The following is a 15260-nucleotide window of genomic DNA, read 5'->3' as shown; positions in this document are numbered from 1 at the left end:
TCAGAAATGATAGATATTACAATGTTAGGAGTGTTTTATCTTTGATTTTTGGCCTGAAATACGGGTTCGTTGTGGAAGGATGATGACACTTCTCTGCTATGCTGCTGATTGATACCTTTCTTCCAAAAAACTGTGAGCCACAACAAATAGCCAAGAACTGTGAGGCATGGTGAAGACAGTCCCGGAGAAGTCATTTCAAACGGTAACAGCTGGTGACCTCAGACAGAAAAAGTGATGATATACGACATGTATCGGGGAGGACATCAGTCCCTAGTCTAGAGCCACGGGGTCTTTATGTCTTTGAGACCTGAAAACAGAAGTGATTGTACACCAGTGCTCTGTAGTGTGTTAGCCTGGATGACCCAGCTGTCAGCAGACTCCTAAGGAAAGCAGTTAAGGTAGATTCAGCAGGCCTTTTCCCTGTTCTAAAGGCGGAGGCTCAATGACATGCTCTGGAGCCTCGGAAGAGGCCACAGAAAGCCTGGAAAGAGTCAAGAAAAACAGTGAAACAGTGGAACCTATGTGAGGTTTAGTATAGATGAGAGCTCTCCAAGGGGAGTCCTGGGGAAGGTCTAAGACCAGCAAACTTGCTGTCCTCCAAAGGCAGGAAGGGGAAGCCATGCTCGGTGGTGCCAGAGGTGCGTGATTTGGGAAGATACTGGGAAGCCAGGAAGACTTTATGGTAGAGGGTTGTTACCCAGGACTTGCAGCCACCTCAGCACCAAGATCATACTAAATGAAAGCTGGATTGCAAGGTGGAGAAAACCATTTTTCTTCACTCTTTGCAACTGGGCATTCACCTTCAAATGACATTGGTAAAATGAGACAGGCTGCAGCTTGTTTCTGATGGCAGCATTGAGGAAAAAAAATGCAGAATGCATGTGCCAAAGCTAAATACATCATGAGCAGCAAGATGGCCTGATTAAAGGCTGTTCACCATGAAGCCAAGAAGGAACTTAATCTGCCTTAAAATAAACAAATTCAAAGAGACATTTGCTCCCCTCATATTTAGAACAAGATGTGTTCTTCACACTTACGTCAGCTTTTTTCTCTCTATTTTAAGGTGGTGTGTTTATCTTAACAAAAAAAAAGGCGAGGGGGGGGAGCGAGTGGAAGTCAAATCCAAATGATGGTCAAGAAAGGAATAGTTTACTCTTGGTTGATTGTCTATAAGTGCTCAGAAGAAACTAGTCCTGTGGAAGAGTGAGGCAGAGTTAGGGAGTTGCCCAAGTCACTGGAGCTGCACTTTTCTCACTGTGGAGACATGAAGTCCAGGAAAGGAAAGCTCTTCACACCCTGTCACCTTGTCTGTCAGCCTGTGGCATCTTGAGCAGTTATGTTTCAGAACTTTAATGGTTTTGCCATACAGATTTACTCATCTGGAACTGATATGTAAAATCTTAAGGTAGCATAATGACTTTTATTACAGAAAAGGACAGAAAACCTCTTGTGGGAAATAGTGTTGGATTTGGAGTCTGAATAAAGTCTGAAGATGTGTTTTGTTTTGTCTGGCTTCATTGTAGGTAGGTATCTACAGGGCATCAAAAGTACTGAAGAAATTAACAAAAATATATTAAATTCTGTGATGTCTTTGGGTCCCCTAGGCAGAAATTTATAGAAAAAACATACATAATGAGGTAGCTGCTTATTTAATTTTCTTCAGTTTAAGACCTAATTATTCAATGATAAGAAGAGCTTAGGAGTTTTCTTCTGGGGGAAAAAAGATTTATTTTAAAATTAATTCAGTTGGTGGTCAAAATTTCTTTTGCTTAGTTAAAATTGTTTTTTGATAATTGTTTTTCAGCTGTTTGCCATATTTAAGGGTTGTTCTTTTTAAATTTTCAATTCTTTTCCCCTGCATGTGAAAAAAAGGTGTATAATTACTTCAATTCAAAATTGAGCAATTGCTTGGTCTTTGTAAAATAAATTGATATTTAAGAGAGACTAGATGCAGAGAACTGTTTTGTTGAGTGACTGGTATGGAACAAGGGATTGTTTGAAGAAATCCTGAAACAAGGGGCTTTTAGCTACAGTTAAAAAATTCATAACCCTGCAGCTTGGTTTTGTAGTTACGTACACGTATATCCTCAGTCTCTCAACGCAAGTACAGACTAAGAGTTGATTTGGTTCGCTGGAGGACTTGGGTTACTCTTGAGTTGATAGCCTAGTCACATCTACACGTATTGGCTAAGGTGGGAACTCACTGTAGTACATTTTGTGCTTGGTTTAAAAATCATTTTGTAGTCACAGACTGAATTACACATGCAAGTTGTGAACTTGCATTATTGTTCTGAGCGTTAGCCAGATTTTTTTACTTTTATTGTTTTGCTTGTGACAAACAGTGATAAATGATAATAATGCTACATTTTTCAAGGCAAGGAAGTACATCATGTTCAGGCATCAAACCTGTTCTTTTTCTATTTTAGGAGACTAAAAGCACGCAAATAGCCCCTTGTCATCCTCCCCCCTTTTTTTAAATGTAACTGGAACATCGGAGTAGGATTTAGAAGTATGATAATAGCTCATTCCTTGGGCATCCAGTTTGCGTGCTGAAAATGAGTTTTTGATGGACTTATGGTTTTGACAGTAAAAAAAAAAAAATGCTGGACTTCAAATCTTTCCCCATTTACCATTGTTTTATATCATGTTTTACCATGTTTTTCATTTGAATATTTCATATTCAATTGGGAGCTGAAATAAAAAATTTAAATGGTTGCCTGAGCCCAGGCCATGGGAGGAGGCAAGCTCGGTAACGGAGGAGCGCAGTCAGTTGTAACAGGTCCAGCAGACGGCTGCCTTGCCAAGACATAGCCCTGTTGAGCTCATGCTTTGAGGAAGCCACAGTGACCTTTGCCCTGCCATTGACCATGTCCCGGGGCTTCCTCGCCTCCACCCCAGCACTCACGTGTGCTGCTGGGGCTTGGGCTCTGCTGGTTCCTCTGCCAGTTACTGTAAGCAGTGGTATTGCTGATTGGTGCAGGGATAAAACATTTCTCCCAAATGCAGTCACTGCTTTTAATTTCAGGTGTCTTTGTTTCCATATTAAAATAGTTTTAGTTGTAATTTATTCAACAGTTCATGGAAGTTCCTGGGGGATCACTGAAGAGTTTCTAAAATTGCACACAAAACTTAAATCCATTTTGTTTCAAAATAATTTTCTCCATATGGCACTAGTGCTTTTTGTATATTTCTGGTATATTTTTCCTTTTTATCTTTATGACTAAAAGTACATGTGTTAAAGGTTTCTCTAATCCAATCTGATGGTGTTTTGCCTCCTTGAAATCCTGTTGATGATTCTGTACTCATCACTGCAGAAACATCTGGTGAATCTGACTGCAGAGAGGGGAACAGGAAACAGGAGGAGACAAAATGGTAACGGATCAAAAAAATCCTGCCACCTTATAAAAATTGCGTGCCATTTATTTATGAAAAGCTTTTTTTAAAAAAAAGGGGCTATGTTTGCATGTGATTTCTGGTGTGTGCTAGGAGCCGGTGTTTTCTGGTGCGTTACACTGAGGGTGTGGAGATCTCTGCGGCTGAGCCCTGGCTCCATGTTGGGTGCATTCCAATGGTGGAAATGCTGCTCCGTTCCCAGTGCAAGGACACTCTGGCTGGTGTCTCCTTCTCCCATTTGAATTATTATCTTCTCTGTAATTATGCCATATGTTACGAATATTAAGTGTTTGGTGAACTTCTGACTCCTGTTCTCAAAAATCTGTGAACTTGGTAATGAGCCAAGATGTTAGACTTCTGTCCTGCACCTGGGACGTGGAAGTTGTGTGCAAAGTGGTTCTTGCTTTTTAATTTGTGACTCTCCAACAGAGATGGTGCAGTCAGTCACCTGCAGTTCGTGGTAAGGAGCGCTGTTTACCGTGTGTTTGCACACAGTGGGCTCCAGCCAGCACAAACGGTGCTGAGATAGCAGAAGCGGGCAGTGGCCGTGGTACCCACACAGTGAGCAGCTCTCACCTTCCCCTGTCCCAGGGACTGGAAATGTGGCTCTGCCTTTGAAAACCACCCGGTAAAATCACTAGGTAGGTCTTCTAGACAAAGACAGTCTCTCTAGTATGAGACATGTTTGTTAAAACTGTTTTTTTCTAGCAGAAATACCATTTGTAAACTTCAGCAGCAGTCTGTATTATCAGGACTCTGCTTTGCCATGCTGGAATCTGTCCTGTGAGAATGAGTATTTTTGGGCTGTTTTCCTTGATATGTGTTTTGAACAAACATATAAACACACTGATATCTGTGTATGAAGGTCTGGCTTGAGGGATGTATCTTTACAATTTATGTCTGCTCTCCTCAAGAAACAGGAGATTAATTTTATTGTGAAACTTTAAAGTAAATCCAAGAGAACTGGTATCCAACTGCTGTCCCATAGTTTAAAATCTCCCAGATGTTTGTGTAACATAGTCTGATATGTAATTTCTGCAATAACATACAGACTGTTGGAGCTGACAGGCATCTTTTAAAAAGATAGTTTTTAGAAAACAACATTTTCCAACTTTTTAGTTGATTTCTGTACTCCTGCAATTTGGCATATACTTGAGAACTTTGCAATAGTTTATATCACAGAGCCTAAATGTGCAGTGAAAGTTAGTTGTCAATAACTGACCAGCGTTCAGATTTTATTGAAATTTGAGAAATGTTTCTTATTTAAAATACAGGCTGAAGTAATCTGTGTAGTTATTTGTTTGGGTTTTTTTGACTTTGAGCATGTGAAGAGGTCTGACTGACATCACAGCTCATACTTGTAGTTGATTAAATATGTGTGTATGTGCACGCGTGCATATATCTACACACACGGATTCTTCCGAAGTTGATGCAATAGTGATAGCTGAATTTAACAACACCCTGATTCAAGTTGTCTGTGTGACTACTGTGAAATACAAACAGATGTAGCAAGACAAGTTCTCATCTGTTATTGCTGAGGGCATGGCTGGTAAGCACCTGTGTCATATTAGTGGCTCGAGAAGATGCATGAGACGGCTCCTTTAGGAGCTGATGTGAACCCTGATTTTGTGATAGGAGCTGTTTCTCAGCTTTGCAGCTGGGTCCTTAGCCCCTAGTCCAGTGAGCATTGAACATCTCTGCACTACAAGAAAGCATAAATTTTATATAGGCCTAAGTGTTTAAAAGAAACAGAATAAACATAAAGATTTTGTGGAGCTGCTTGGTTCCATTGTTAACCAGCTTGGTAGCTTATTGACATAACACTCATGATGTATAATTCTTATTTATTAATTTATTTATTCTGAGCTACCATCTTAAATCCTTTATACTGAAGCTTCTCACCTGTCCACCACTGGTACTGAGTTTTTGACCTATTATGTTCTGTATGGAGAAAAGCCATTTTACTTCAGGGGCAGATAGCAGCTGAAGATTGTTATAACCCTGTGCAGTGTATGCTTTTGTCTCTTTTCTAATTGTGCCTTTTCCTCAGAAGGTTTGACAAGGTAAACTTGCTTCAAGCAGCTCAGCATGAGCCACATCTGTTCGTGTGATGAGTTACTGTGGTGACTGGCAAAGTTTCACTTGGCTTTTATCTGGATGCGCTGACAGTCTTGGCAGTTTGGATTTTTGTCACCAACAATTTCCATGTGAAGGTTTATTCTTTGATGTTGATTTGGTTTTTTTTGTTGTTGTCAAAACATGAGCTCACACTAAAGCCTTGAGTTTTGAGGTTGAAAGTGCTTTACTCTTTGAAATGTTGTATTTGTACTTTACCCACTGAAGTATCTTGCATATCCTCTCTGGCAAAATTGTCTGGTTCCTGTGAATATAAAGCTATTGTAGTTACCAACAAGCAGATATGAACAGAGAGATTTGTCTTGTGTGTTAAATAATGAAAATGAGACCCAGTAATAACTCTGAAAATGATGTGATGCAGAGACAAAGCTTTCTGGACTGTGGTGTTGATTTGAAGTGATTTCTCATTGCCAGTACTGGGGGGGGGTGTCTGTCTCCTGTATGGATTGTACTGCCTTTGCAAAGTAGAGCCTTACTTTGCTGCAGATGTTGCTAAAGTAACTTACATCTGGTTTTATTTTCCCCTTCAGCTCCTGCTCAGACATTTTGAGAGATCTGCAAGGGCTTGAAACATGTTCAGCATCCTCTGACAAGTAAGTTCAGAGTGAATATATGAGTGATAAAGTCATTGCGACTGATTTAGGTCAGTATTTTCCAGTTTGTGGAATCCTATGTGTTTTCTGCAAATGCCTCCAAAAAGTCAGGTTCTTCGAGAATCTCCACAGTTGTAGGAGACAAATTCGGTCAGCGTTTTTGGATCCTTGGAAAATAATGCCTGGGTGCTCTAAGGATCCACAGATGACTAGTTGAAAATCATTGTTCTAAGGTATATTTTATTACAAAATTTTATTTTAAATAGAAAGAGAATGAGGGAACTGATTTTTGTGGAAAATGGAAAGAATCTGATCTTGTGTTGTATTTAAAGTTATATTGTTGTCAGTGTCATCTACATCTCTGTCAAGTTGAACGTGCTGGAATTGCAGCATCTGTTTGGATTTACTACTTCTCAAAGTAAACAAGAAGAGAGAAGACTACTTTCCTATTTTTGAAATCTTAACATCTTATTTCTTAAAACCAGAAATCGCCTTCTATTATATAATGGCAATATTTAGGTCTAGCTGTGCAAGGTGGTGTACAAAGAAGTACTAAGAAACCGTCCAAGGATTCCTGAACCAAATGAAATACATGAAGATGGAGAGGAAATATGGGGATCTATGTGGGTGCTGGAGGTGGGCAGTTATAGTGAAATTTGGAATAGCTTTGTGTTAAATCAGCTGAAAAGCTCTGTAGTTATACAAAGAAAGAGAAATAAAGACTGCTGGAGTCTGCAAAAGTAGTACAGTTTACCCTTGCAGCTGAAACTGGCTTGATCTGGGATCTGTCTTCAGATATCATGTCTACTTTAGTAGTTGATCTCAGGGGCGTGATGAGAACCATACTGCATTTAATTCTCGTAGTCTGTTTTTTGAAGAGTATTTATGACCCAATGTTCTCTATTATCCATTACATACATATGTGGTCAATAGATTGTGACAGCTCTTAAAATTCATGATTAATGTCAGAAGTAACATTTGAAACTCTTAAAATGTGTGTTTAGGTAACCTAATGGCTTTTAAGGAGCTTTAATGGAAGCACTGATAAGGCCTTGATTACAGTGGTGTCAGAGGTCAGTGGTGGAGTGCACCACTGGATAACCAGAAAGTAGGCAGAAAGGCTTTCTTGTAGAGGGAGGCCTCACTTTGGGAAGGTAAGAGGTGTTTACTAGAAGGATGCTCACAAGTGCACATTATTTTGTGGTATCTGCAAGCGAATCCTTGAGATGGGCAGTAAAGTAAAAAATACTTGGTTGTATGTTTTGCAGGTACTAGTCTCTGCTCCCCTGGTGATGATCTTCTGGTGCTGCTGCCATGTATCAAGGACTAAGCAGCCACAGCTACCCTGTACAGATATTTTTAGATCTTTTACAAGATTTATGCGTGACCGTGATAAACAGGGGTCAGGCATCATGAGATCAAGGATCATCTAAAGTCCTTGGTAACCACCTCATTATGTAATTATCGGTTACCTCTGAAGTGTTATATCTCAGCTGGCTATTTCTCAGTGAGTTGGATTGCTAGGAATTGGGCTCTTGAATAAAAGCCAGTCCATAAGGATTTGTGGCTGTGAATCGTGGTCAGAACAGGAAAGGTGGAGCTCTGGCTACCAGAGCTGGAGAACTCGTGAGTGAGGGAGCCAGCAACTTGCAGCTCCCTGTTTTGTCTTGACTAGATGCTTGGAGTGTGAAAATGCACAGCAGGACGTGATAAAAATGGGTGTCTGTCCCATTGTGTGTCCTCTTCTGTTTGGAGAGGGGTGGAAGTCATGAGTGGAGAGGCCAAGACAACCAAGAGCCGCCCCTGGCAGCTGCAGGAGAGAGTTGTCATGTATGTGCCTCTGCCTCTCTCTGGGGCTGTAGGCACGTGGTACCGCAGCTGCCTCTGGCTGACTTGGTGGGGAACTGGGGTAGGAGGCACAGTAGCTGGACAGCAGTCAGGAGGTGAGGATGGCAACAGAAGTTAAAAGAAGTTTCTTGATTTCTTCTTGGTTGCGGTTGGGAGTTAATTGTATTTATGGAGCTTGGTAATGTCCGTTGTTATCAGTTGCTGCAAATGCTTCTGAGCTCACTCTCTCTCGCAGTCTACGAACACATTGAGGCGATGTCTAGATTGCCGGACAGGTACTTTTGGCCATGTTTCCTGTGCTCTGGGTTCCCTGCTCATCGTGTCTGTGCTAACTTTTGCTGAGGGGGATTGTGCTGCGGCTCTGAGCCAGCCTGGTCAGGGCTGGTCGCAGCAGGACATGCTCCTGGGGTGAGCAGTGTGGCTCCTCCACGGGGCCAGCAGATGTTCATCTGGCAGGAAATGGGTGGCATTGCTGTTCCTGGCTATCCAACAACAGAATATTTTTCATTTTTTAAATTGTTTTTAAGTGCTTTACCTTCATTGTACTTCTGTACCTGCCCTGAGTTAGGATATTAAATGTGTATGTTCTTCTAAAATTACAATTCAGTCAGTGCTGTTTGTCTGCTTCGCTATTTGTTTAAATGGGAAAAATCCACCTGGTCAGGTCTTAAGACATTTTGTTAAAATCAGTTTGGATCGAAAAAGTGGAAGAAACAGAGCTATGGGAAGTTTCTGAGCTGTAAATTTTAGGGCCCCAAGCAAAGAAACTAGAACTGCAGCTGTAATGAAATTCAGATCACTGGTCTAAGAAGGCTATTGAGAATAACACAGGGTTTTGTTAGATGATTTGGGACTATATGCCACATCAGTATTGTAGAATTAATACACCTGGTTAATTTTTGGAGGAGCTTAGATTTAGAAAGAACACTAGTCAACTCAAACTGTAACAGAAATGACAGGTGCTCCCTTTGTCAGGACTGGGGTGTTTACCCGAGATGGCTGGAAACCCCAAGTGTAGAGGAGGCAGCTTTCAGAAGGTCTGTTGAAGGACTTGATTCCTGCTTGTGCTCGCTGGCAGAGGTCAGGAACACATTTTTCTGGTTATGTGGAAGAATGGCATGTGGCGTATGCTGCCAGAAGCGGTTTTGCTGGCCAGCCTTAGGAGGAGGAAGGAGACCTTGTCTGTCCCACAGTGATGCGCTGCGTGGAGTGGTGGTTCATGAGGCTGGCAGCAGAGCACCACGCGAATGTCTGTTCTCATGGCTGATGTAGCAAGCATCCTGCTTTATCCGTGACACACCAGGACTTCATAGCAACCTAAAAAATCTGGCTTCCAGTTTTTAAAACTGTACCTGTTAAAATTATTTCACCTGATGAGAGTGAAGATGTGAGGGTGTCCAGTGCTGGTTGGTGTGATAAGCTTGTGTGCTTTTGCTTTTAAAGCCAGTGACTTTTACTGGGATGCAAACATTGGCATAAAGGTGTACCCAGTCAGATCAGCTTCAGAGTATGTGGAGTGACTGGGGCTGGAAGTTGTGTCCTGTGGGTGTTGTGGGACTCTGCTAGTTTGTGCAAGGAAGCAGTCACAGAATGACAGAATCATCAAGGTTGGAACAGACCTTGAAGATCATCCAGTCCAACCATTAACCTCACACTGACAGTTCCCGACTACACCAGATCCCTCAGCGCTATGTCAATGCGACTCTTAAACACCTCCAGGGATGGGGACTCCACCACCTCCCTGGGCAGCCCATTCCAAAGCCCAATAGCCCCTTCTGGAAAGAAATGCTTCCTGATATCCAATCTAAACCTTCCCTGGGGCAACTTGAGGCCATCACCTCTTGTCCTGTTGCTTATTACTTGGTTAAAGAGGCTCATCCCCATCTCTCTGCACCCTCCTTTCAGGTAACTGTAGAGGGCGATGAGGTCTCCCCTCAGCCTCCTCTTCTCCAGACTAAACCCCCCCAGTTCCCTCAGCCGCTCCCCGTATGACCTGTGCTCCAGACCCTGCACCAGCTTCGTTGCCCTTCTCTGGACACGCTCGAGTCATTCAATGTCCTTTTTGTAGTGAGGGGCCCAAAACTGAACCCGGTAATTGAGGTGCAGCCTCACCAGTGCCGAGTACATGGGCAAGATCCCTTCCCTGTCCCTGCTGGCCACGCTATTGCTGACACAAGCCAGGATGCCATTGGCCTTCTTGGCCACCTGGGCACACTGCTGGCTCATATTCAGCCGGCTGTCAATCAATACCCCCAGGTCCCTCTCTGACTGGCAGCTCTCCAGCCACTCCTCCCCAAGCCTGTAGCGCTGCTGGGGGTTGTTGTGGCCCAAGGGCAGCCCCCGGCATTTGGCCTTATGGAAACTCCTCCAGTTGGGCTCAGCCCATGGCTCCAGCCTGTCCAGGTCTCTCTGCAGAGCCTCCCTACCCTGAGCAGATCAACACTCCCACCCAACTTGATGTCATCTGCAAACTGAGGGTGCACTCGATCCCCTCATCTAGATCATCCATAAAGATGTTAAACAGGAGTGGCCCCAAAACCCAGCCCTGGGGGACACCACTCGTGACCAGCCACCAACCACATTTAACTCCACCGCAACTTTTTGGGCCCGGCCATCCAGACAGTTTTTTACACAGCGAAGCGTGTGCCCGTCCAAGCCATGAGCAGCCAGTTTCACCAGGAGAATGCAGTGGGAAGCAATGTCAAAGGCCTTCCAAAAGTCAAGGTAGACAACATCCACAGCCTGTCCCTCATCCAATAAGCAGGTTGCCCTGTCATAGAAGGAGATCAGGTTTGTCAGGCAGGACCTGTCTTTCATAACCCCATGCTGACTGGGCCTGAGCATCTGGCTGTCCCACATGTGTTGTGTGATGGTACTCAGGATGAGCTGCTCCATCAGCTACCCAGGCACCAAAGTCAAGCTGACAGGCCTGTAATTTCCCGGACCATCCTTCCAATCCTTCTTATAGATGGGCGTCACATTGGCCAATTTCCAAACAGTCGGGACCTCCCCGGTCAGCCAGGACTGCTGGTAAATGATGGAAAGCAGGTTGGCGAGCACCCCAGCCAGCTCCTTCAGCACCCTCGGGTGTATCCCATCTGGTCCCATAGACCTGTCAGTGTCTGTGTGATGCAGCAGGTCACTGACTGTCTCCTCCTGGATTGCGGGAGGGTCGTTCTCGCAGTCTCTGTCTTCTGGCTGAGGAGGCTGGATTCCCTCAGTACAACTGGTCTTGTTATTAAAGACTGAGGCAAAGAAGGCATTAAGCACCTCAGCCTTTTCCTCATCACCTGTTACCATGTTTCCTCCTGTGTCTAGCAGGGGATGGAGGCTCTCCCTGGTCTTTCTTTTGCTGTTGACATAGTTATAGATGCATTTCTTTTTATCCTTGATTGCTGAAGCCCTTCTGACCCACCGCGCCCTGTTTGCCCGCCCTGTTGCCGCGCTCCTGGTCGCTCGCACTCCCTGGGGCTGCTCTTGTACGTGGGGGCCGTTGGGCGTCGTCACTCCAGGCTCTGCCCACTCTGGGTCCCCGCTGCCCTCGTTCCCAGCTCACTCTCCCCGCTCAGGGGGAGCGGCTTGAGGCTCTCCCTCTTCCCTGGGCTTCTGCCTTCTCGGCTTGTGGTTTTGCTGTGGGTTTTTTGATGCTTTCAGAAGGGTCCCCCACCACTATCCTCCTCTTTGGAGTTCCTCTCCTCAGCAACTCTCCAGAAGATCACAGCCATGGAATGAGTTGCTCTGCAACAGCACTAGCATGAAGAATGATAGCAAGAGGTATATATTTTTAAAACAAGCTTGTGCTTAATGGTAGAACTGTAATTAATTATCATGGGAAACTGTACACTTCCTCATTATTTTCTATAAGAATTAATTACAGCCTCTTTTATGAGGGAAAACTTAGGTTTTGATGATTCTGTGCTTCCTGTAGGAGGATAATTAACATACTTTTGATGAGATTTTAATTATCCATGTAGTGCCTGGAATATATGACTTCTATATTACATCTAGCTTTAAATTTGTAGGTAGTAGCTAGTCTACCATACATGTTAAAAACATGCAGTTTAAAAGTATTTTTGAGAAATTTTGTAAAAGTGAATGGTAAGGCTAATAGTCTTCACCTTCCCAGTCATATTTTCCGTATCTTTGGAGACTGCCAGCTCCAAACTTGCAGATGGTGCACTATAGTTTTTTTATCAGCAGAGAGTGATTTGCAGTTAATTTTGGTGATGGTACAATCAAATTATTGTCTATTCTTTTTTCGTACTCCCTGAGCTCCATTCTGGAGATGCCAATTGGCAGAATTTTCTCTGTGGTACAGGAGATAATATGCTATGGCTTAAGGGTTTGGCATCGACACCTTCTTGCATGAGTTGGAAAAACATGTTCTTTAGTGGAAAAAGAAATGGGAATGTCAATAATGAAAACAGTACTAGAGTTCGTTAATGGAGCGTTTCTGCCTAGCAGTAATGGATGTTAACGTTAGTTATGATATGTATCTGTAGCAAAATCATTTGTACCTGTGGTAATTTCCTTCACACAGGAAACTTCTCAGTCATTCAGTGGGTTTGTTTATGTTGAGTGGTAATAAGCCTTGGCCAGGTTGATAAGTGCAGGAGGGTGTTAAGAAAAGCAGAGGTACAACTTTCACCAAAGATACTCTTTCTGTTTGTTGCAGAACAGCATCCTGCGGGATGCTGAGGGGCATGGCAGGCCAGACAAGGGCTCTGCTTTGGCAAATGTGCCATGAGGAGGCTCAGGCCAGTGTACCAAAGAATGGACAGATGGGATCTTTCATAATCAGCTCAGGTTTTATAAAAGCTGAGTTATGCCAGAAGGATATAATCTCTCTTACTTTAATTTTATGAGTTAATAACCAGATATTGCAAAACAAGAGAACCAAGTGATATAGAAGCTCCAGTTTTTGGCTTTGTGTTTTAATACACTTTTGAACATAAGGTAATTACCATTCTGCTCTGGAAAAATGCAGGCATCAAAGCCAGAGATGGGCAGAATACAAAACAGTAAAGCTAGCCTTAAACTAAATGAGATTTCTGCTTCATCCTGTGTCCTAAATAATTTATTCTTGCAAGGGTAGTTGTATTTTGCAAATTCTTGAAAACAAACAAAAAACTAAAAATGGAGGGGAAGGTGCAGCTGCTGGTGGATGCTCTTTGTAAAGTGACACATTAGCAAAATTGGTAGCTTGAATGTTGTTTATCTTTGCAGTATGTTGTGTTCTAGTTTAGCCTTCCAGATACTTAAACTATCAGCTTTGAGTTATATTGCTGCCTTGCCTCTGGAGTACATTAAACGTTTGCCAGTGGTTGAGTATTATCAGAAGTAGGTTTTTCCATGTAGCACGAAAGCCTGTAGCTAACGGCCAACATGAATTCCTGGGCTAGATACGCCTTTTCATTAGCTGAAACTTGAAAGATGTAGTGATGTTCTGTGTGTAACTTCGGCTCAAGTGCACATTTTGTACTGATAAGAATACTTTTAAATAGTCCATATTCAGACTTCTATGTATTTTAGTGTCTAGAAATCCCAGATAGCATTATGTGATATTGGAGCACGAGGGCTGAACATTTCAAAGCGTTACTGTGTGCTGCCCTACAGAATCTCACTTCTGAGGTATGTAGGTGCCCGCTCTGGTGATGGGTCTAATGATGGAACTGGCTGAGGCTCCCTGCAGAGCAAGACCAAGGGAAAGGGTCTTCATGTAGATCAGGGAGAAAATACGTCTTTGTACTTTCTTTGTCTTTTAGATGCAAATCCTTATTATTGCTCTTAGGTTTATGTACTAAAGGACAAGTCAATATTGTTCTAGAGTGTGATCCTTAAAAGCATGATTGTTTTGTTAGCTGAGACTTTATGTAAATGACTAATTTTTGTCAAGTATGATTTTCAGTCCTTCTAAAAAATACCTACCTTTTGTGCTTTTCAACAGTTTGTATTTGGGGTTTCTTGTGTCTCTTTAAGGGTTCAATTCAAACTAAAGCTTCAGTGGAAGGAATAAGAACAGGCTGCTCTTTGCTCAGGAGTGAAAATGTGGCTCAATAATTTCAGTTTACTTCATTCAGGGAGCATTCCTGGGAGAGGGAATGATCAATGCGTTTTAACTCCCCCCCTCCCTCCCTCCCTCCCCGGGGGGAGCAGTGAGCATCCTCTGCAGTGTGCCTGGCTGGTGCATGGGTGCCCAGCACGTGGTTGGGCCAGAGGGAACACTCCGTTCAGTGTTCCTGCCTGGAACCCGGGGTGGTCTCTGTGGTGCTGTTGGGAGACACGAGCAGGGCTGGGTCTTTCTGCTACCCATTTTGTGAGCTTTTTGTTTTTGCCAGTGTTCTTAGCAGGAGAGTTGCAGGTTTTGTACAATGGCGGACTGAAGGTCTCTGAAGGAGAATGAGATCATGTAAAACAAGCTGAAAACTCATGCTGACCCTTTATGTGCCCTGAACAGATGAAAAAATGTCAAAAGTGTGATGGAAGGGCTGGGTCTCAGTTGAAATCTGTAGCTTCGATTTCTGAGAGCAGCCTTCTCATCTGTTCGGGTGTTAAGCTGAAGAGGGTCTGACCTACCAGCTTCTCTAGGTGCAGTTGTGTCCTAGCGGACAGCAAGAGACTCGTGAACAGAGGAAGTCCTGAACCAGGCTATTGCACGTTTTTCAGTGAGAATGGTGTTTTGTTGAGCATTTTCATTTATGTGACAGATCTAATAAAGAAGCACTAAACATTTATATTCTGCATCTAGAAAAAAATAGTATTTTTTAAGATTTTAATGAGAATTGAGACATTATATAAACTCCCTGGAGTCTTTTTTCATTTCTACTAATAGTGTCATTTTGACACAGATTAGAAGATAATACTCAAAAATAAACTCAAATATTTGTATATGACATCTTTTAGTATCTATTTGCAAAAGTGCACAAATGGAGCAGTGTAGGGATATTTTAGTGGCAAATTGGAGTTCATTTTTAGGAAGATGTCATTCCTTTCCTGAAACTTACTTAAGCACAACTTCAGTGTTCTCTGAGCTTTCAAAAGCATTTATTTTCTTGTTTTTCTCACCTGTTAAGTAACAAAACCAGTGGCTGTGGAGTAACATAGTTGGGATGACATAAGTTTGTATCACTCTGTATCTGATGAATTTGAGGCAGCCCTTCAGGCTCTTAGTAACCCCTTATGAAAGGTGTCATGGTTCTCTGATGCAGGTATCAAAAGGTGGTTGATGATGCCAACTTAACTGCAGGTTTTAGTCAGTTCCTTGGGCAGTGTCAGATCTGAATGCCTAAA

General features: G+C 42.9%; 1 protein-coding gene across 2 annotated transcripts in view; it reads left to right on the top strand.

Moving 5' to 3' along the window:
• RAD18 (RAD18 E3 ubiquitin protein ligase) overlaps positions 1-15260 on the top strand; it is a 63523-nt gene that overhangs the window by 41076 nt on the left and 7187 nt on the right. Inside the window, exon 12 of one of the 2 annotated variants that reach the window (XM_074914607.1) lies at positions 6060-6122. The exons of the other annotated variant lie outside the window; for it this stretch is intronic. Coding sequence (XP_074770708.1) covers positions 6060-6122 — 63 coding nt within the window. The remainder of the gene's footprint in view (positions 1-6059; positions 6123-15260) is intronic. 2 annotated transcript variants of the gene reach the window in all.

Source organism: Athene noctua, chromosome 10 (genome assembly GCF_965140245.1).
Source record: "Athene noctua chromosome 10, bAthNoc1.hap1.1, whole genome shotgun sequence".
Taxonomy (NCBI): Eukaryota; Metazoa; Chordata; class Aves; order Strigiformes; family Strigidae; genus Athene; species Athene noctua.
Note: the sequence above shows the minus strand (reverse complement) of the source record. Positions and strands in the feature narration are given on the sequence as shown.